This window comes from Solea senegalensis, linkage group LG6, assembly GCF_019176455.1.
Source record: "Solea senegalensis isolate Sse05_10M linkage group LG6, IFAPA_SoseM_1, whole genome shotgun sequence".
Classification (NCBI taxonomy): domain Eukaryota; kingdom Metazoa; phylum Chordata; class Actinopteri; order Pleuronectiformes; family Soleidae; genus Solea; species Solea senegalensis.
This window is the reverse complement of record NC_058026.1, coordinates 23,526,875-23,549,427: the sequence shown is the minus strand read 5'-3', so window position 1 is coordinate 23,549,427 and position 22,553 is coordinate 23,526,875. Positions and strand designations below refer to the sequence as shown.

At 40.2% G+C, this 22,553-nt stretch overlaps 2 protein-coding genes across 3 annotated transcripts; one reads left to right on the top strand and one right to left on the bottom strand.

Annotated features, from left to right (window-relative positions):
• Positions 1-477: 477 nt before the first annotated feature.
• LOC122771411 (dynein axonemal assembly factor 3-like) lies at positions 478-2,449 on the bottom strand. Its single transcript, XM_044028973.1, has one exon. The coding sequence runs from the start codon at positions 2,447-2,449 to the stop codon at positions 1,085-1,087; it is 1,365 nt and encodes a 454-aa protein (XP_043884908.1). The 3' UTR covers positions 478-1,084.
• A 6,853-nt stretch (positions 2,450-9,302) lies between these two features.
• smox (spermine oxidase) lies at positions 9,303-21,289 on the top strand. Of its 2 annotated transcripts, XM_044029019.1 has the most exons (7): positions 9,308-9,422; positions 14,000-14,234; positions 15,263-15,489; positions 17,045-17,218; positions 18,117-18,861; positions 19,808-19,968; positions 20,751-21,289. In XM_044029019.1, exons 2-7 carry the CDS (start codon positions 14,027-14,029, stop codon positions 20,901-20,903), a joined length of 1,668 nt encoding a protein of 555 aa, XP_043884954.1. In that variant the 5' UTR covers positions 9,308-9,422; positions 14,000-14,026; the 3' UTR covers positions 20,904-21,289. The 2 variants fall into 2 exon arrangements, with proteins under 2 accessions (XP_043884955.1, XP_043884954.1); XM_044029020.1 differs by lacking the exon at positions 19,808-19,968 and having other exon boundaries at positions 9,303-9,422.
• The last annotated feature ends 1,264 nt before the right edge of the window (positions 21,290-22,553 follow it).

Here is a 22,553-nt window from a genome sequence, read left to right as displayed (position 1 = left end):
CACAATGTGACAGGGCTCCTTGTTATTGTATAACAACAGAATGCTCAAGACGACTCACCTGTTGCGCAACCGGAGATAAGCAAACACAAGGGAGTGAAACAGAGTAAGGGTCAGCAAAGATGAAGAGATTTGAAGTGAAAATATAATCTGTAAAAACTGTCTAAGATATTACAATGTGCTATTTGCTTTCTTGGATTAAAGCAACAGTGTGTAACGTTTGATGATTTCTGTTGTTGTTGTTGTTGATGTGATTTCTTGCCTCTGTTTGGTCCTCTTGAACAGAAATGATGGAACATTAATTGTATGCTGCATTCTTCCTCAGAGCAAACCGTAAATTATCTTTTTCTTTTTCATGTTCAAAAAAAATTCAGTAAACACAACAAAAGGAAATGTTGTCTGTTGCTGTAGTACATAGGCCAGGCCTGTATGTGGTGCTGTGATGCAGCAGCATGCTCATAAAACACGGACGCTGTGTGCGAACGTCTTTAAAACAAAACTTTATTCTAACAAGTATACATGACTGAATCAAATACAATCACATGAATCATGGACAGAATGGACGAAGCCAGAGTGACTGAGGCAAATAAACCAAACAATCTCCAAATACAAAAGGAGAATGATGGCAATGACAATGGAGGTAAACAAGAATAATACACGGAACAATTATTTTTTAACTAATTCTTATTTGATGAAATTGTTATATTATTTTTATCAGTTTATATTAGCTTTTGCTTACATTTTAATGAGTTATTGTCTAATTAACTGTTTTCTATTTAAATTAAGTGTTTTTGATTGGTTGATTGTTAATCCACCCTACATTTTAACGTGGCTTACACATGCACTTAATATTGTTTTTGGAGAATCTGTGAGTTGGAGTTACTTTCTATATTGTGACACAGGAAATTTTGGATTATTCACCAACAATGACTTTTCCTTGGATCATGTAATTTTTAGCACAGTGTATTTCATATAGCTTTGAGGATCATATTTAAGACCTCCTTTACAATATTATCATTATCATGGCTTACAAAATTTACAGTTCATTTTTTGTTCTGTTCATGTTATGCTGAAATGGAGTAAAACATCATGTCCTCTTCTGTGGTATGAAAAAAGCATGGACATCATTGGTCTTCCCCTCTTGCCACGGTTCAAATCCAGCTTCAAGAGCAATGTTCACCACTTTCTCAGCAAAGCCTGCTTCTTGCTCTTTGTTCAGATCCAAAATGTACTTGGCCAGCTCCATAACAACCACAGCATTGGGTGCTGCAATCTGTTTAATGGCCGGGCCCAACTGGTGCACACAGCTCACAGAGAGATAAATGGTGTTGAAAAAGTGGGAGTATTTCTGTTTTTCTGCCAGTTTGCAAAGTGAGTCAACAGGCAGGAAGGTGACAGAGATTCCACTGACATGCATCAAGTCATTCAAAGTGACAGCTCTTTGGTCAGTCAGTGTGGATGGCTCCTGATGCTCTGTGTCTGACAGAGAAGTGGAGGGGCTGCCCTGTCTACCAGACAGTGACTGGAACAACAGTTGCACATTTGCAAAGGAGATATCCTGGGCTGACTTGGTATGGTGCCCATTTTGTGTCTTCTGTTGGCTCTTGTCATCAGTTTCAATGCCAAACGAAAGATAAGGACTGGCAACTATGTCTCCCCAGTAACCTCTCACAGCCACTTTGTTGCCCCTCTGACTGAAGACTCTGAAGGAGAGCAAACTGGGATTGGTTACTTGGTAAACACCATCCCTCATTTCAAATGCCAATCCACGTTCCCTCCATCGCACATACTGTTGTTTGTTGATGACATCACACCCTTTCTGGTGCAGTTTCATTGTAAGGTCCCAGTCGAAGCAGCCTTTCTTGGCGTCGTAGCGCGTTCCAAGGTGCTGCCTGACCCGATCGTCCCAGGCTTTGGACATAAGGACAGGGGTGGAACCCTTAGATGAAGACGTTGAAGACTGAGGCTGCATCCATGTCTTGAATATATTGGCCAGCTGATCTCGCTCCTTAAACTTGAGTAGAGTGGTGTTCAGACAGGGGTGTGAGGCTGTCTCCATTGTTTCAGTAACACAAAGAGAAAGCTGGGAGGCTGCATGCCTCAGTATCTCCTCTGTCTGACAACGGATCTCACCGTTACCAAACACTTCGAGGTAAACTTCAGTCTTCTCATGAAGTCCTATCCTTTCTTGGGGCATCAGTGCCAGGTAGAGGAGCAGCAGCTGTCTAGCCACCACGTCCATGCTGTTTTCTATCACCCAGACATGAAGACATTTTTCTTTCTGAAAACCAGCAATGGTCTTCAAAATATGCCGCGGGTCTCCACTGCCTACCAACAGAACATTGACCTCCCCTTCTTGTCTCACAGGGCCTGTGCTCAGCAAGTCGAGGGCAGGACTGAAACCCCACCAGGTAATGCAGCCGGCTCCCTCTGACACTCGTCCACCACTCATCCTACAGACTGTGTTAGTGGCTGAATAAGACCTGCAGCTAATTGTCTCTACACAAAGTTTGGGTTCCGTTGTTAGGCAACCATAGTGTCGAGTTCCCCTTCTTACTTAGCAACAGTAACTAAGGTGGGCGACTTTAGTTCAAAGGAATTTGGACACGGACTCCTGACCTCAGTATTTATTATATCCTTTGATCTACTTTTTGAAGACCTGTGATTGACAGAAACCTTTCTTTTTTCCGTGGAGGGCAGAATTGCATTTATGTGTGTGTTGGCATCCACAGTGTTATGTTACTGCCTTTCTTTTCCCTTTCCTATACCTCCTTTTATCTATCTCTTCCTCGATATTTTTCCTCCTCTTCATTGGTGTTTTACAGCAGCTGGCCCCTGTCATTACTCGTCTCTTTCTTCCTCCCATCCATACCCAAATAATAAACCGCTGCTTTGACGTAGATCTGGATTCCTCCATACTGGATTACAGATCTGCAGTTGTGTTTGTAACCCTGAATGAAAGTTAAGAGGAAGAAAGAGGAAGTCCCTTATCCACATAGTTGCAATAAGCATTAATTCCATTGCCGCTGTGCTTCCACCTTGCCTCCATCAGTTGTGACATAAAACAAGTCACTTCCTGTGCACAGTGGGTGGAGGAAGGTTGCTGGGCGACACAAGAACAAACCGTCGCTATACTGAGAAACACAGAGAGAGTTGTGCTAATACCCAGAAGAAGCTGCTGCACAGAAGAATAAGACAACCATGAAAAATCATGGTCAAATTATATTATAATAATAATATATAATTATAAAAATAATTAAGATCATAGGTAGGCAGACTGAATGGTGCTCAACATGCTTACAACTGTATGCTAAAGCAGCAACAAGCTGAAAGGTGGCATTTTGCCCTGTAGCGGAGCAGAGACACACACACTTCATTTAATCAATCGATTCCCCACTTGTGCTTGTGTACCAGGACAAGGGCAGTTATACATGCCTTAACCTGTGTTAATAGCTACACAGTGATCGGGCCTTTGTACCCTCCCGACTGCTCCATGGTGGTGTCAGAGTTAATGAGTCACTCTGTGAGGTTCACACAGGTTGCTTTTCGATTCTCAACATCATGTAAGGCAGTTGACTGACGCCCCTCCTCACCGAGTCCCTGTGCGTGCTCCAACTGACCCATCAATGAAAAGCCACTTTCTTCCCCCTCTCTGCTGCGTGGCTGTGCATGAGAGTGAAAGGGAGGTGGGAAAAGGATGGACAATACAGTAACTCAACACTGCACAGACTCACAATGTGAGGTCTCTGTGCCTGGTAGACCAACGGGACAGAGAGGCCTTTCTCGCAAACCCACTGCTCCAACAGTCCCACGCCAGAATTCCTCTAATTATGCAGCAAGCACATGCAAATTCACGTGCTAATCACACCACCTCGTAAAATAATTAAGCAAAAGAATCATGTGATCCTAGGGGACCAATGCATATAGAGGACATAGTGGTCTTGTGATTGCGTAACTGGCAATAAAAGACTTACAAGAGAGTTGATATTGACCTACAGGATGTCCAGCTGTGCCTTCAATTACTTACATGGCTTCCTTTACAGGATACACTGATCTTTCTCTTGCTTCTTTTCCATCAGTTTGATTGCGTATATCTGAATTCCAAAAAATGATCCCTCTTCATACTGCCTTTGTTTTATAGCTGTGAAACTGTTGCAGTGATGCCCTTCCCCAAACAGGTTCACACAGCTCCACTGTATAAAGTAATTCCAGTGTATTTCACAACATTAGAAAAGAAATCTGATGTCTGATGTAGGAATGTAACTGGACTGGTAGTGTACCAATGAATCAGTTCTTATTTTAGCCACTCCACAGGGTGTGGGTTTTAACTTTGGATGTCTATTGTTTATTGTCAATTCGTTTCAAGGTGGACACACTGGTGATGCAGGTGTTTGTAAAAATATATGAATAATGGTAAAAACCAGGATCAGGATAAATGGCGCCTACAGGTAGTGTTAAAAAGTGAATATTGGTTTGTCAGAGCTGAAAAGGGGAGGAACCCTGGAGATGATGTAGGCTACAGTAACTATGGCAGAGCCTGTGTTGGATAAACCTAAGAATCTTCCAGAAAACATTTTTGATGCATCATTTAAAAAATATGCTTTCAGATCCTTTTCACCTGTGAGCACAGCAACATCAAAAGTGTTTTGTGACTATCCATCCAGGACTTGGTACATTGTAATGTTTTTCATTACATGAAGGGAAAAAGGTTGTTTTGCTCCTCCTTCAGGTGCATCTCCAGTGTTATGAGTACTTGTGTGTTGGTTGTTAGAAATACTGAAGTAGGTTACACAGACCATAGCAGCAGGACCGGTAAAGCAGAGCTCTGCACAGTAGCATTGTTGTGAATGCTTTGTATCTTATTAGGTGTTATATGCTGGGCCTGATTAAAAAAAAAACTGTTTGCAAGAGTTATCAGGCTCATGATCTGGAACATGCATGCTAATCTTAATGCAGGCCCTGCCACAATAAAACTTTGTCCCAGAAGCTTATGTGTGTGATAATCCTGTGGTAAAACTACAAGTGTGAGTTAAATACACTCTTATATAAGTCATATTATGACTGGGACAGGTAATGATTGTTAGTCAGGTATCACCTGCTCTGCTTGGTACAGCTACCAACTGTTTGGTAACACATTGAAGCAGCAGAAGGTAAAAGCTCAGTGACATCATATAATATCTAATCCAAAGTTATGCATGCACAAGTTTTAATGTAAAATCTCAAAAAGGTCATCTGGCATTTACAGTTCAGTCCATGCCTCTTCCAGTTATATGGTACTGCAGTCTTTCATACTGCAAATAAAGGCAGTTTTGTTAATCCCAGCCAAACAGCAGGGATGGATAGCCTTAGTTGTCTATCCTTAATAAACCTAAATCAAAAAATGTTTTCTATGTACCTAAAACAAATTTAAGCTGTAAGTATCAGCATCTCAATTGATGAATCAAACTGGAATCAATAGTATTAAGTGCAACTACAGTTCACTGCCTCCGAGTCCAGGGACTCCCAGAGGTCAGTGGCTTTGTGAAAAGTTCTCACATTCAACCATGAATATCACCTTGATATATTCAGTATAGTGTTTTATAGTTTTTTGACAAATACATGAAATTACATGTTGTAATGTAAAATAGCTCACTGATTACTGTCTCACTGAACAATCTATCATCATATTATTCCAGGGGGAACTGATGAGGGGATGTTTGTAGGACGTCATCGGCACAAAGACATTTATTGCCAAAGTGCACCATCGAATTCTCTGATTCAGTCATATTACTATGTTTAAAGCCAATAAAGACGTTCATTCATCTGGAGTTTTAAAGCCATTATTGTAGATGTTCCTTTTTTTTCAAAGTCAAACAAAATCACTGATCAAAGAGAATCATTGCAATCAGTTCATTATCCACCAGGACAATGATAGAAACATGCTTTAATTCTTGACTTATGAGTGTAATCATTTCAATTCATACCACTGAGGTCAAATTCACAGTGACTGTGATTTTATTATGCCGCTTGTTAATCAGACCTAAAGTATTGTGTGCTATGGCAAAAAGACTTGAGTGGACTTTGTACCTATAAATAAATAATCATACATCTAATCATTGAGCTGTTCCCTGTACAGTCGTCTTAATTCAGTTAAAGAGAATTTGGCAACTCTACTGAAGCCGCACTACTAATCTGTACATTGTGTTTGATTTTATTTGTAAAACAATAAGTGTTAAGTTTTGTATGCAGATTTTCTGCTGATTATTGAAATGAACTGTCTGACAGCCTTCCTTCACAACAAAGCACAGACAAAGGAACAGGAAGGGAGGCAACCCGTGAGATGAAGTTCCCTGATTATTGGCCGGCACATGGACAAACCACATCACCAAATTGTCTACAGGACTTCCTGTTGATTTATGAGTTTGGACCTGAAGACAAAGCAGTTGGGATGACCTTTTAGGGAAGATAAATGGTCAAGCCACCAAAACCAAACAGGGTCATACTTTCCTGTTCAACCACATGGAACACATGCACCAAAAAGGCAGTGTCATCAATTTAAAATTCTATGTCTTTTCATTTTGAAAACTCTATGAATATCTCTTTCTGTATTTCTCTTCCTATGCCGGGTGTATGTGAGGTTGAGTTATATAAAAACAGCTACATTGGTGTTATTATTATTTCTACTTTGATATATTGTAAGCTCTTTTATGAGACTGCTCTCATAAAAGAGTATTTACTTATTGGGTGCAATTTGTGGTATGATCTATTTTATGCTTCTCTATACTTTGACTCCACAAGGTACATATTACACTATATAACCCATTGTATTTATTTTGTGGCTAAAATGACCAGTTTTGTTGATGATTTCACAGCCAGAACACTATAACTTATGAAATATGATGCAGTGTTATAAATTAACCTGTCCAGGTTGTACCTTGCCTCTTGCCCAATGTTAGCTGGGATTGGCTCCAGCTCACGCTGCATGTGACCCAAGCATGCAGGATAGGCGGTAAAGATAATAGATTGATGTTATAGATTAAACGATTATGTGGCATATCAAATCAGACAAGCCTCAACTATTTGCAAAACGGGTAAAGGCTGGCAACAGCACTCACACACACACACTGCATTGTCTGGAGCTAACGAGCCCAGCACATCATGTTCTGCTCTTACGTGGAGGCCTGAAGCATTTCTTTATCTTGTCACGCGACCATCACAGAGATGGAAGGACTTGAGACAGCGCAGTGACAAGTCCTTAGCCCTTAGTCATGTTATTTGCTTCTTTCATTATTTCTAGAGCTGCAACTAACGATTATCTTCATAACCGATTAACCTGTCGCTTATTTTCTCGATGAATCGTTTGCTCCATAAAAGATCAGAAAACCTGGATATGATGATGCTCTCAAATGTCTTGTTTTGTCCACAAACCAAAAATGATTAACTTTTAATGATTTATTTGTTCTCCAGAGCAAAGAAATTAAGAAAATACTCACATTTAAGAAGCTTAAACCATCGGAAATCTTGTTTTAATCATGACAAAAAGCTTTGAACCGATTAATCGATTATTTCTATGTGCCTTGTCATCCTTCGATTGACTAGCGCTTAACAGCCAATCACAGTGATCTTCTTTCACACAAAAATGTATGAGTACACCTCAGATTTAACACCATTCCCATTGCCAGTAGTTGCTCTGCCTTGGTGATATTTAGTAGTTAGACTTAAAGTTGAACTGTATGAGTATTGAACATATTGTAGATGCTTCACATTGTTCTATTTTGGCCAAAGGGATGAGATAAAACGCTGTATAATGGTTTCAGCATTTCTGTGATTAAGTATGGGTCTTATCTCAACAATGATACTTGGACTGGACAACCTTTGTAACATGCAGTTCGAAAATAAAATACACCAACCAATGTTTTTTGTCCTGGGTTGACAGGACAGATAATCGGTCAGCAGTGCTCTGGGCCCACAGAATATCTGCTTTGTTAGTGTAAAAAAAATCAATCATTCACCCACGTCTGTATATCAGAGAAGCATTCTTCTAGTGTACTCAGGACACTGTGATCTGTGGCCTTAATGGGTACTGTAGGTACAGTTAAGTATCATCTATATCAGGGGTGTCAAATCCGGAGGGTCCAATCCGGCCCACAGGATGAATTTGTTAATCTAAACGTAATGTCAAATGCTTCAGATACCCGTGACTAAATGTTTGTGCCTTTATTGATCCAGTGTGCTGTGTAAATAGTAAATTTAGGCATGATATTGTTGAAATTGCACTTATATTTCTCAAGAAATTTCATGTTTTGTAAAATTATCCTTCATTAAATGTAAAACAAAGGAGAAAAAACAAAGGAGTTCTTGTTGTTCGTAGGTTATTATTCTATTATTTTGCTATTTTTACTGGTCCGGCGCCCTTGAGATCAAATTGTGCTGTATGTGGCCCCTGAACAAAAATGAGTTTGACACCCCTGATCTATATAGACATGGAAGGACATACCAATCCTGGGGATGACCCCACCAGAGGGGAAATCTATGTAGAAAACAGCAAAGACCCCAGAATAGACCCATGTGGTGCTTTATTTAACCCGGTAAAAAAAAACTCATTGAGATTTAAAACCTCATTTTCAACAGTGTGTGCGCCGAGTATTCAGTGCCTGACTTCTGACCCAACATTACTGAACAGTTCCCAGTGAGTTTTTGTACTATTTTGCATAGGAATGGAGCTAATATCAACAAATGGCCCAAAAACAGAGGAAAACATCATTCTGATTCTGAAGGATGTGGTTCAAAAGTTATAAAGTCTGGGTACATTCGTGGGAATATTCATTTGGCTATTGTGTCACATCTTAAAGCGGCTTTTTTTAATTTTAGATACTTTATTAATCCCCTTAGGGAAATTATTCTCTGCATTTTGACTCATCCTAGAATTAGGAGCAGTGGGCTGTCAAACTGAGTAGCGCAATGGGGTTGGGGTACCTTGCTCAGGGGTACCCCAGCCCTTTCGACCTGGTGGGGACCTTCCGGTTACAAGCCAAGTTCCCTTTCCACTTGGCCACAGGCTGCCTTATCTTGGTTTTATGGTTCGGGATGGAATTGTGTTTAGTTTAGTTGGGGTTAGGCATTTAGTTGTGATGGTTAGGGTTAGGGTAAGAAGCTGGGGACTGTATTATGTATTATTATGAATGTATTACGAGGGTCCTCACTTGGAATGCTCCGCAAACACGCGTGTGTGTGTATTACACAGCACTTACTCAGTGGAGGGCCGGTCTCTGTCGTCACCGCGGCTCATATATAATCAATGAGGAGGCAGCGGCCACGGGAAAACTGGCTGCTTCTGGTTTCCAGGCATAAATACAAAGCAGAGCCGGTCTGAGGGAGAAGCGGCACAAAGGAAAGCGGAGCAGTCTTGCAGTTTCCTTTCTCAAGCTGAAGCCCAAGAGAGTCAGGTAAACCAGCTGCTTTACTCCGAACACATTTCACGCACTCATTGTTTATAACAGCGGGACGGCACGGTGGTGGTCGGGGCCGGTTGCAGAGATTTATTCAAATATTAACCTAAAAAAAAAAAATACTATAAGAAGAGGTTATTTACCGGAGTTTTCACGCACGCATTAGTCTGCGGTAAATGTCACGCAGCTGTTCGTGTAAACGGAGAGAGAGGAAAACACACGGCACAAAAACAAGCGCCGGTAGATGGGTCAGATCAAATGTTAGTGACACTGGTGTATTGTAGGTCTCAGTCTCTCTGTATGTGACAGAATAACCACACACACACACACACACACACACACACAGCTGTTTTATTCCCTGCTTTAATAGATCTGTTTCGTTGTGTCTTTGACAGAAAATGAATCAGAGTAAGTCAGTGAAGTTTGCTTTGTTTCTCACCGGTGCCACTTTGGCATCACAGCTTATACGTGGCACTTAAGGCTTTTACTACTGCAGCATATAGATGGACACTGTGGGATTCTTAAATCACAATATAATAATCTCTTAAAGTAGCTGTTCGAATGAAGATTAAAAGTTTATGATCCGTCATTGATATTTTCCCTTATCACCCACAAGTCACCCCTTCTCCATCAGCTGTGACTGATGTAATTAATAACCATCACGTGTGATTCAATGGTCAAATGGTTATGTAAATCAAATCAATGTATTTGTATATAGTGGAAAGTGGAAAGAGAAGAAAAAACAAAAACTTTTTAACAGGAAAAATCAGAGTGGGAGAGAAAAAAAGAGATATATAAATAAACCAGATAAAAGCTTAATTAAATTACATTTTTCTTTATTGTATTTCTATTGTGCGGATTCTTTACTTCTGAGTGACTGTGCTGAGGCTGCTCATGTGTACATTTACCAGGGGAACATATAGTGTGGTGTACTTGTCTTTGTCTTTGTTTGGCCTTTTTCAAACATCATTATCATACTAACACTTACTATCAGACTGATGTAGATGTGAGTGTGTTGACACGGCTGTGAGGAACTGTGTCTACAGTTTTAGAAGCAAGTGAGGACACTCACTGACAGAATGCATTCCCTAGACCCTTAAATTCCTAATCCCTACCCTTAATAACTACTACTGGCCTAACTGTAACATGATTGTAACCACACAACATGTCTTCCCCTTTAAATGTAATAATTGACTTGATTATTGTCCTCTTAATGTGACTGTGTAAACAGATTTAGGTCCCCACACCATGGGTAATACCTCTAACCACACATACACGGACACTCTTGTATCATTGGAGAGGACACTCATAGATGTAATGCAATCCCTAGCCCATTACCTTAATCTAACTAAATTAAAAACTAAATGCCTAACCCTAACCTAGAGTTGCACACGTAAATTCAGGGGCATCATCTACAACCCAGTTCCCACTGGACAATGACAGCTGTCAATCACACTGGTGCTTATACAAATGTGCTCTACTTATCTGTTTATTTTCATCTAAATGGGAACAAAATTCACAAAATTGAGATCATGCCTTATTGAAGAAGACCTGAAACTAGCGATTGAGACGGGTAACTTATGGAAACACTGTCAATCAAGTTTTAAAATGGACACTGCAAGACTATGTCCATTTTATATATACAGTGTATGGTTGAGGACCAGCCAAAATGTCCTCACAAGGACAAAACATCTCCAGAAAGATAGCTTTGAATCAAAATATGTTGTTTTTACATTCATTTAAGTTTGTCTTCCATGATCAGACAAACTTGAGGCATTAATACAATTCCCAAAATGCAAGTGCTACTCAGAGATGGGAGTCATTTGCATTGCATGGAAAAACTATGGGCAGGAGACTCACGCTTTACATGTGATGTTGATGAAATCAGATACAAATTTATGGATATGAATGTGCACACCCAACCTGATGCCAATGCAAATAAGCTATTAAAAGTGTGTTAAAAGTATCAATGAATGCTTCCTTAAAAATAAATACTTCCATAAATACTTAGAAAAGTAAATCAGGCAGCCATTCACTCAGTCTAACAGCTTTGTTTAAATAAATAAATAAATAAATAAATAAATAAATAAATAAATTAATTAATTAATTAATTAATTAATAAATAATTAATAAAACACGTAATAGTAGTAATTTGACACAGTAAACGTTTAGCATGAATACATGTAAAAAAAGAAATTACACAACAGTAACACACTCACTCACAAATACATGAAATAGTGAATATTAAAGTAAACAATACGACCTGTGGCTCCATCCTTGTTCTGTCAGATGTGTTGTTGTGACCTGGTTCCTTAGCAGCTGCAGAATATAAAAGAGTTCCAGTTGCACAGCACTGACAATACTGAAAATGTTCACTGAAAATATTTGTGCCTTCCTTTTTTTTATTTTTTATTTTTTTTAAAAAGCAGCTGAACATCAGTGCAAAAATAAAACATGGACTGCAAAGCACTGCCTGAACGCACAATAGTCACAGAAAGGCCATTTAGCCTGAGGTGTGTTTGTGTAACATTATAATGGGTGTAATTTTACAACCGTCCTAGAGGTGATTCTGCAATTAATATTTTATCTTGCCAAAAATAAACGCATGAGACCAGCTTTGCCCATCAGCGCTCTTTACTTGTCTATTCACATAGCCAATGTCACAGCTACAAGTTTCAAGGAATCCAAATGATGAGTCGTTTGTTGTCCTTTCTTTGCAAGTAAAGATGTGTTTGTGTGTGCGAGCAGATTTATTACAAAGCAATGGGAACTTTGGAACTGGACATGAAACCTGGCTTTATTTGGTTTGTACAAAAAAAGTCATTCAGTGTGAAACTGTGGTTTGAGCAGAGTGTGGGAACGACAACTTCAGAATGACGGAAACACACCGACGCTTGTGCAGTATAGCACGACGACAGGCTAAAATGAAGCACTGTTAAGTGAAGTCGATATAAACAGAGAGAATAATAATAGTTCAAATTACGTATTGTATGTTTCCAATAGAAACGCCCGTTCAATAAATCCTCACATGTCCTGACCCACATTTGACACAGTGGTCACATAGTCAGGTCAGATGCTGCACACTGAACCCAGATTAGTGGGTTTAACCCACATCTGTGCTGGGAGTCAGTGAAACTGAAACAAGAAGTGTGTTTGTTGTTTTCCACAAACACCTGTACATTGAGTGTCCTCTTTATATGTTCAACAGTGTGCAGTGTGCAGTACACACACACACACACACACACACACACACACACACGCACAGGGTTGTTGGTCAGGTGTCTCTTCCAATAGAGATGCCAAGATGTTAAAGTTGTGTTACATTTATTTATTTATTTAATCATTCATTCGTTTATTTATTTATTTCTGTATTTATTTATTCATGTGTGATCTCAGTGTGTATTCTTTACACAGTACCACATTTACCAACTCTGTGTTCAGTGTTGCTGTGGTAACAAAGCGGGGGGAGCATGTACTGTATATGTATCTATGCATATGTGTGAAACAGCAGGAACTCACTCACTGTTGTTCCTGTTGTTGCTGTTGCGTGTCTCGACTGGGAAAAACACATGGATTTCACAATAAAGTCAAATCACCGTTATAACAGTACGCGGAAAAAAACGGCCCCCAGTGATGCCTGTTTTTACGTCTTTCTATTGGATTAACAGGAACATCCTCTGAAAGGACACCCACTGTGTTGTTTTTACACACAGCTGTCCATACATTCACAGCAAGCAGCTTTGTTTACCAGAGTAACAGGGTCACTTGTGCAGTCCTCACTCTTTCTGGTATTTTGCTGCTGAACAGTTTCATTGTAATACGAGAAAGTGCAATAAAAAAAGGACTTTTTTCTTCTTTTACACAGTCTTTTCACTGATAGGAAGTGTCGTACAGTGTCGTACAAAACGCTACAGATCACAGAATGTGGATCATACTCAGAGAAACACTCCAAATGCAAACGCTTGAATCGTGATAAACGGTTTGTATAATTATCGGTTTATCATTTGCGGTGTTCACACATTAAATAGCATTTAAAAAAACAAATCTAAGTTGAACAGAAGCACCTCTTTGTAGACCTTATTACTCTCAGTAATCCATTCACAGTTCATGGTGGGCAGGAACGAGACATTGGCCATGTCAGGATGTGTGGGGCAGTGAGTAGCAACAGGAAAGCAGGAAAACCATGCACATGAGAAAAAGAGGCGGGCAAAAATTTAAAAATGGACACCAAAAAAAAAAAGATGAGTAAAGCTGCAAAGGCATAGAAGCAGTCTGGCAGAGAATAATGGAAATGTGCCCGTGTTAATATTAGGAGCTGATTAAGGAATACAAACGGGTGAGACGGGCGACAAAAGGGATTGAACTGTGATGTTACTGCAACCTTTCTTCACTTAAGCTCTTTTCTACCAAAGGCGGCGTATTATAGCATATTCACTGGATTACGCAACACAATGGGCACACAATCTTCACATGTATATAGGTCATTATATATATATAGGTCCTCTCTCTTCACTGTGATGTTCTGTTGCATAAATGTCCCATTTTTGACGTTCAATCTTGACTGTGTTCCTCAGAGTCTATCAAAGAGGAGCTTGGACGGCATGCAAAGTTGTGAAATTTCGTCAGAGAGCACTGATGATCCCCTTAGTAGCGGCCTACGCACTCATCGGCAGCCTCGAATAGTAGTGATTGGTGCTGGCTTGGCCGGCCTTGCTGCAACTAAGGTCCTACTGAAAAACGGCTTCACAGATGTCACCGTGCTAGAGGCGTCAGACCACATTGGCGGTCGAGTTCTCAGTGTTCAGCAAGGTGAGTGGATTTGTACACTGTAGTAAATACTTCTACTCCAAAGTAATATCTTTTATCTCCATTGAAACTATTAATGCTATGGAAATATAACAGGATATCCTCAAACAACAAGGCACCAAGTTTTATTGTTTGTTTTTGAATCTATTAATACCCTCTAAGACCTCTGAGATCAGTGGGGAGTGGTCTGTGTGACGGACACACCCATGCACACAGACACGCTCCTATCACACACACAAACAAACAAAAAAAACAACATTTTCATCTAACATAATCCAGATGTGTGGAGAAAAGGAAACATTAAAAAAAGGTATCAACTATAATTTCATTTAAAATATTGTTATTATGGAAATTACTAAAAGCATGTACATTTTTTAAAATGTATGTTATTAATTTATTTTTAGGTCAAGTGGGACAAGAGGGGCTATTTCTTTAAAAATGGCTGCTATGATGAGCCTCAGAGTTAAGAGTATTTTCCTGCATCTAGACTGAATTGTATTTCAAATGTTGGAGGTCTCAGATTGTGGTTTGGTTTACACATTTTCTAAATAGTATTTTTCTTTTACTTGTCCTTGGTTATGAGCAGCAGAAGCTTGTGACAGTCTGCTAATGGTGCACAGTGTGAAAACTAAACATAAAGAAGGGGACGCTGTAGATCATCTTGTCTAGTTTTACTTTGTTGTTTTTCTGTTTTGTTTGTACTCCACCTGTTTTTCTAATCATTTATTCTGAAGTGCTCTAATGCTGTTTTAAACAAATCGTAATGCGTTATATTTTTATATTTTTTACTTTATAAAAGAAATTGCCCTGGTTTTGTTCCATTTTTGCCAATTGTAAATTGTTTCCGTTCAATTCATGTCAGAACACTTTGTTCAAAGTTCCCAAATAACTTTTTCAATAAAAAGCCCACATTGATAACATAATAATCACTTCAGTATGTTTGTACATTTGCAAAACAGACTGCACTCTTTCATTCAAAGACACTTTTCAAAGCAGTCTATTTTCAAACTCACGCTGACTTTGTTCTGTAGGAAAAGCAACTTTGGAACTTGGAGCCACGTGGATCCATGGAGCCATTGGGAACCCAGTGTACCACCTGGCAGAGGACAACGGGCTGCTGGAGGACACCACAGACGAGGAGAGGAGCGTGGGACGCATCAGCCTGTACACGAAGAATGGCGTATCTCACTACCAGACCAACGTCGGGAAGAGAATCCCCAAGGACCTGGTGGAGGAGTTCAGTGACCTGTACAATGAGGTGAGGGGACACAAATGAGGCATGGTCACAGCTGTAACACAGTGTGGAAAGATGTGTGGGTTTTTTTTTGTTTTTTTTTCCAACCTTGAAGCTTTTTCAAGAGCAAACAAAATGGACACAATATGCTGGGGGATGATTTTTTCCTCCGTCTCTGCACCAAACCTCTGCTTATATCTGTGGCAGTGCTCTTGAATAAAGTGAAATGACCACCAAAGCGTGCTGATTTTAACAAGCTATGGCACATTATTATTGTTCTGCTTCTCCTCTTAATGCTCTGTAGCAGCCCACTATCATTTAACTAGGTCACATCTGGAAAAGCAGTCCCAGGAAAGGTAAAAACACACAGAAGGCATACTGTTCTTTTATATCCCATGCACCTGTATGTTTGCTGTGACCCACCTACGCATATTTAAATAAACATAATGACTTAATGGGAAAGACTCCAAAGTCATAGCCATATCCAGCACTTCACCCAGATCTGACTGATACACTGTAGAGTGATGAGAAACACGTTTGACTCTTGATTCCTTTTCACCTTGAGTATCTTCATAGTCAGCATCACATGAAGATGACTCATTATTCTGTGGGCTGAGTGCAGGAGTTTCCATAACCTAACTAGGAATGTTATAGATTTTGCTTCAGTGTTGGCGTGACAAATGTTTTGCTCTGCTGAGAATCTTCTTCATTTGCCCTAAGTTGACACATTGTTTTGTAGTGTCATTATTCTCTTTTGTTTTGTGTGTCACAAAACTCGGGACTCAAAGCGGAGATAATCAGATTTGCTCAACGATGAATCAAAGTCATGCTTTTGTCACAGGCTAATTATGACATAATTAGAGCTGCAACTAACGATTATTTCCATAACCAATTAATCTGTCGATTATTTTCGATGAATCGGTGAATAGTTTGGTCCATAAAATATCAGAAAACCTTAAAAAATGTTGATCGATGTGTTAGTCAAACCTGGAATAATTTCTTTGTTATCCAGAGCAAAGAAATGAAGAATTTAAGAAGAAGCTTAAACGAAATCAAAATCGAAAATCTTGTTTTAATCATGAAAAAAGCTTTTAACCAAACAGTTGTCAATTAATTTAGTAATCGATTGATAATCGATCAATTGTTTCAGCTCTAGACATAATACTCCTAGTTACATTAAAGGTGAAATATGTCAAATATAACAGTGACCCTGAACATTTGTAAAGGTTACTGCAATCTCAATTTAAAACATTGCAGGAGCACGGTTGCCAATACAGAAATACAAATATGCACTTATACCCAGTATTACTTTGTGTTCATAGACATCCACATACATAACTGTCCCCCTATTTGCATAATCAAGTAATGTAATAAATAACAAAGTCCTTTACGCTTACATATGACACTTAGCCTGGACAAACATGGATGTAAACTTAAACTTTGTCCACTGTGCATTTGACCCCATCAGATGCAGGTCATAATCTGCTCTGTACTGAACTAAACTGTTTCTTTTGTTTCCTCTTTTTTTTCTTTACATCCTTCCCCATTCTTCCGTCTCTCACCCTTGACCCGGCTTTAGGTGTACGAGCTGACTCAGGAGTTCTTCCAGAATGGGAAGCCAGTTTGCGCCGAGAGCCAGAACAGCGTTGGCATCTTCACGCGAGACGTGGTGCGCAAAAGGATCACGGTGGATCCTGATGACTCTGAGAGCACCAAGAAGCTCAAACTGTCCATGCTTCAACAATACCTCAAGGTGTGTGTGTGTGTGTGTGTTTGTGTCTACTCTCCATAGATCTTGATGTCTGTCTGAGCGTGCGTTTGAATTTCCCTTTGAATGAAAATTGTCAAAGCGGTTGTTTGGTTTGCATGGTGGGTATTCAGTGGTGACACTCTTTTACTTTCTTTATAAAAACTTGATGTAATTCACACTTTTACAGGATTAGCGCTCCTATCTAACACACACACACACACCAGAAGAAGCAAATCACTCTATGCTCTCATCATTACAGCAGTAACACTGCTAGTCTTCATCATTATTGTCTGATGTCACTGAGTGCCAGCAGCTTATTAATATATTCATGTTACTTGAGCGATGATCCCAACATACACACCCACACAGTTTTTAAATGCAGCAGAAAAGAGAGAAGCCCTTTGGTAATCCGGGGCTCTGCGATCATTCTGCATCAGCAGCTAATGAGGCAGCGACAGTAGCACTTTTATTAACTCACCACCAGTGTGTGTCTACTAAATTAAACATTTGGTTTTAATAGAGGTCGACTTATATGTTGTTTTTTTATGACTGAGGCCAATGCTGATTTTTAGAAATAAGTGCAGCTGACGGCCAATGTTTGATGCCTTTGTTTTTACCCCATCTGTGAAAAAATAACCGCTTAATAATAAAAAAGTACACGCAATATCGCTAGTAGTGCACTAAAATAGAAAGAGATGTGAACTTTTTAGTCACTTTTATTATGTTTTCAGAGACCAAAATGTGTAAATGTATGCAGCATCAGTTTAATGATGCTGCAGCTGTGCACAACTGTAGCTGGAGAAATGAGTTGTTGACATTGAAAGTAGTGCAGTAATCATTTCTGTTGCATGTTTCCTTACATTTACCTACAAGAAATACTAAATATGTGCTTCTGTTTCAGGTGGAGAGCTGTGAAAGCAGCTCTCCCAGTATGGATGAGGTGTCTCTGAGTGAGTTTGGTGAGTGGACAGAGATCCCTGGCGCACATTACGTCATTCCCGAAGGTTTTATGAAGATTGTGGAGCTCCTGGCCCGAGACATCCCCTCCAGCACTGTCTGCCTTAGCAAACCGATCCGCTGCATCCACTGGAACTTCTCAGCCCAGCGCCAGGAGGTGATCGACAAGAGCGACGACACCATCCGGGACAACAACCACAACGAAAACAACCACAGCTGCCGGCCTCGCCGGGACCCCGTGAAACTACGTAGCCCGATTTTCTTGGAGTGTGAAGACGAGGAGTGGATCATGGCCGACCACGTGATCGTGACGGCCTCTCTGGGTGTGCTGAAGCAGAACCATGAAGCCATGTTCTCCCCGTCGCTACCAGACGACAAGGTGCTCGCCATTGAGAAGCTGGGCATCAGCACGACCGATAAGATATTCTTAGAGTTCGAAGAGCCCTTCTGGAGCCCCGAGTGCAACAGTATTCAGTTTGTGTGGGAGGACGAGGCTCAGCTGGAACAGCCCGTTTACCCCGAGGACCTGTGGTACAAGAAGATCTGCAGCTTTGACGTCCTCTACCCTCCTGAGCGCTATGGCCACATGCTGAGTGGCTGGATCTGTGGGCAGGAGGCGCTGTACATGGAGCGCTGTGACGACGAAACAGTGGCGGAGACCTGCACTGAGCTGCTGAGACGCTTTACAGGTCAGAACACAGGGAAACAATGTTTAGCTTGTTTATTTTCACTTATTTATTTTTCATTCAATCATTATCTCACCAAAGAGACAGGAGATATCTTACTATCATACAGGCAAATGCCGTACTATCCCTTGTACTCCTGATATAGATTTTGTCTGACAGGAAATGCCGACTTCCATGTTTCTCTTCTGGTTAATCTGTCATGAAGAATGAGTAACCTGAAGGTAACATAATAGCCTGAGGAGACCGAGCCCGTTAGTGCAGTGAGTCATACGAATTATGACCCAACAATTGCTCATTGTGTTTGTGTTAAAGGAAATGACAGAAGCGTTCGGCTGTGACGTGAGGGGCTTTTTCATGAAAGAAAAGAAAACAGGGTTAACCCTAACCCCACACAGCTGAATGACTCAGGTGTCAGTGAGCAGCAGTTCAAAGCGCTGCTGTCACCACCACAGAGGCAGCACTGAGCAGTGGGAGTGATTTTGCTTTTTCGAGGCGACGAAGAACCCATTTCCTTTACTGACATTTGATCAATCTCCATGTCATGAAAGGTTGTAGATTATGACTGGGTGCAGAGCCTCTAAAGTACAGAAAGGCTCTGTAGTCTGCCTCAGAAATAGGTCACGGTGTGAGTACACATTCTTGTCACCTGATGAGGTCTTCCAATGTTCACACACGCACACGCACGCACACACGCACGCACTCATTTAGGTCATTGTGGTTTAATCCTCTCAGCTGTTGCTTAATTACATATAGTGTGTGCTGGTGCCAGAGGCCTGTGAGTTGATTAGTCTTGACAGATAGGACGTCCTAATGAAAGGCCCTCAGCTGATGCAGCTGCATTCTTTGATGGAAGTGGTTTGATTCCGGTCTGCACTGGAATCTGTGACGGTCAATACGTCTTCCCGTCCACATCAGTATTCACTTGCTCCTCGTTTCTGTCCATCCTCAGGGAACCCTGACATTCCAAAGCCGTGCCGCGTCCTGCGCTCCTCGTGGGGCAGTAATCCCTACATTCAGGGCTCCTACTCCTTCACCAGGGTGGGCTCCAGCGGTGAGGACTGTGAGAGACTGGCCATGCCACTGCCTTATGCCAACAGCACCAAGGCTCCGGTATGACTGCAGCGTCACATCAAACACAGTAGACTATGTGTCTCAATTAGAAGAGTGGTATAAATAAAGGTTAAATAAAGAATTATTATCATGTTTTAAGGATAAGGATAAGGACAAGGTCTGACCTTGTTTTGTGGTGTCAGAGTTTGTCTCAACAAAGACAAACAGCTTGTAAAAGTCAACTTTTGAAGTCAAGTTCCTGTGTGTATCGCAGGAATGTGGTCGTATAATGTGGTTATACTGAGAAAGTCAGTCTTGGTGAGCTGATAGGCTTCATCAACATTGTGTGAACTCTTTTACTTCAATGTTAAAATTACACATTACAGTTGTAGGTGTACATTTAGTTGTTTACAATCTTCCCTGCGGAATCTCGGCGAGCATGTGGCTAATGTGGCAGTGTCATCACTTCCATGTCACATCCCAGCACATGCCGGACAAATACAGCTGGTGTCAGAAGGGTAACGAAGGCTGACTCCACAACCATGAAACCTGATGCCCTCTGGGTGAAGGGGAGAATGGGTTGTGGGGGTGTAAGATCACTGCTGAAGGAGCAGCATGACCCCTCTGCTGACGGCCTTCAGCCCTTGTCAAACAGACATGTTAAGCCCTCTGGGAAGTGACTGCAGCGTCCTGCATGAAGGGAATCAGTGATAGAAATAGAAACTAAAACATGTCAAGCTCATATGATGGATCTTTTTTTTTTTTAGTCTGTTTTTAAAGCTTGTCTCCTTCTCTCACTCTCTGCACTCATTAATCTTGATCTCCACCTTCTCCATCCTCAGCCTCTGCAGGTCCTGTTTGCTGGAGAGGCCACACACAGGAAATACTATTCCACTACCCATGGTGCTTTGCTGTCAGGACAGAGAGAAGCCACTCGCCTGGTAGAGATGTACCAGGACCTGCACAGAGCTCAACATACAAAGCCTAATATGTAAATAAAGACAACTAATGGTGGCTAATGGTGAAAAATGTTTAAAATAAATATAAAACTGTGGGGTTTAAATCTTTTTATCTTGATGACTGAAGTTACACTTTAAAGCATAGCTTGGGCATTATTACACTGATAATAAATGAATATTGTTTCTAATGTACTGTAGATTGAAATTATGCTAAATCTTATTTGGAACGTACTGTTCAAAAGTGCCAATGGTGCTGTCATTTTCGTATCTTTAATTTGTCATTTTTTCTTTTTTTTTTAAATCGGCTATTTAATGTTTATATTAACAGCATTTGTAATTTAACTTGGTTTTTGTAAGTGCCTTCTATATGTAACGTAAACAATTAGAAACTTTTAACACAATAAAAAGTCTATTGTCATCAAGCTGGGTCAGTTGTGTTGTTAATTGCACACAGAAATAAACTCCGCCTCGTGGTCGGCCATCGAGATTTCCCAGGGAAGCACGAGCACAGATGAAAGCTGTTTCCATACAACCACCATTTTAGCATCTTTTTAAATCAGTGAGAGAAAGACAACATGAGTGCACACAGACGGGAAAGAAAAGACTCTGAAGCCAAAGTGACAGATGGTGTTGGAACAAACCTCAACCTAGTCCTCACTTCACTAGACAACAGTGTTAATCCTGTTCATCACTGACAAACACAGTTTTAATTAGCAACAGAACAACATCTTCTCCATCTCTCTCTGTACTTACTGGCAACTCCATTCACAGTTATACTGAATATGGTTTTTTAACTAAAACGTGTCAGCAGCTGTTTTATTGTTAAATGTGAGGATTTCAAAAATCAATTCAGAAAAAAAGATATTCTAATTTCTAGCACTGATTAAGATAAAAACATGGTTTATTAAATATCAAACTCCCTGGTTTGTAATGCAGTTATATGAGTTATAATATAGTATATTAAACTGAATATTATTTAAAAAAATCAATGCACAGGAATGTTTCAGACTGTGGTTCTTTAGTGTACCTTAAAAAAATTCACATTTTTTGTATATAGTGCATCGCAAAGTGGGCGGGGCATGTGCAACTGCAACTGTCTACGGGGATTAAAAATAATGTGACACATATACAGCTCTCCTCTCTGTTATTTGCACTGTGTGCAGCCCTTTGCTTTATTATTGCGTGACTGTCTGCAGTGACATTTGTGAGGGGCAGCGTGGTTCTGAGGCGATTGGAAAATACAATCCAAGAATGAAAAAGGAAAGTCAGTCAAGACTGCTCTACATCTAGTAGTGTTAACAGGACTTAGATTTAGGGGAATGAAGGCACCTGCTACTGCCCTAACCCTGAGAACTGCTTTTTTCCATTAATATGTTTAAACATACAATACACAGAGGCTATAGGAATGTGCAATATAGAGCCTTAAAGCCTTTTTTTCAGCACAACCTCTGCAATCTGATGAAACATTTCTGCATAAAGTACTCCAAATGTTAAAAATCGGATTGAATTAGTGAAATTTGGAAATACGTCACAGTTCAAAGTTCACTTTTTATTAACAAAAAGAAAAGAAAAACGGTCTTTTTTGAACCTTCTGCACAATTATTGCTACTTTATATCGCTACTAAAATTGATCCTAACTTGACTGAACAACACATAAGAAGACGGAAAAAAAACACATTTTTTAAA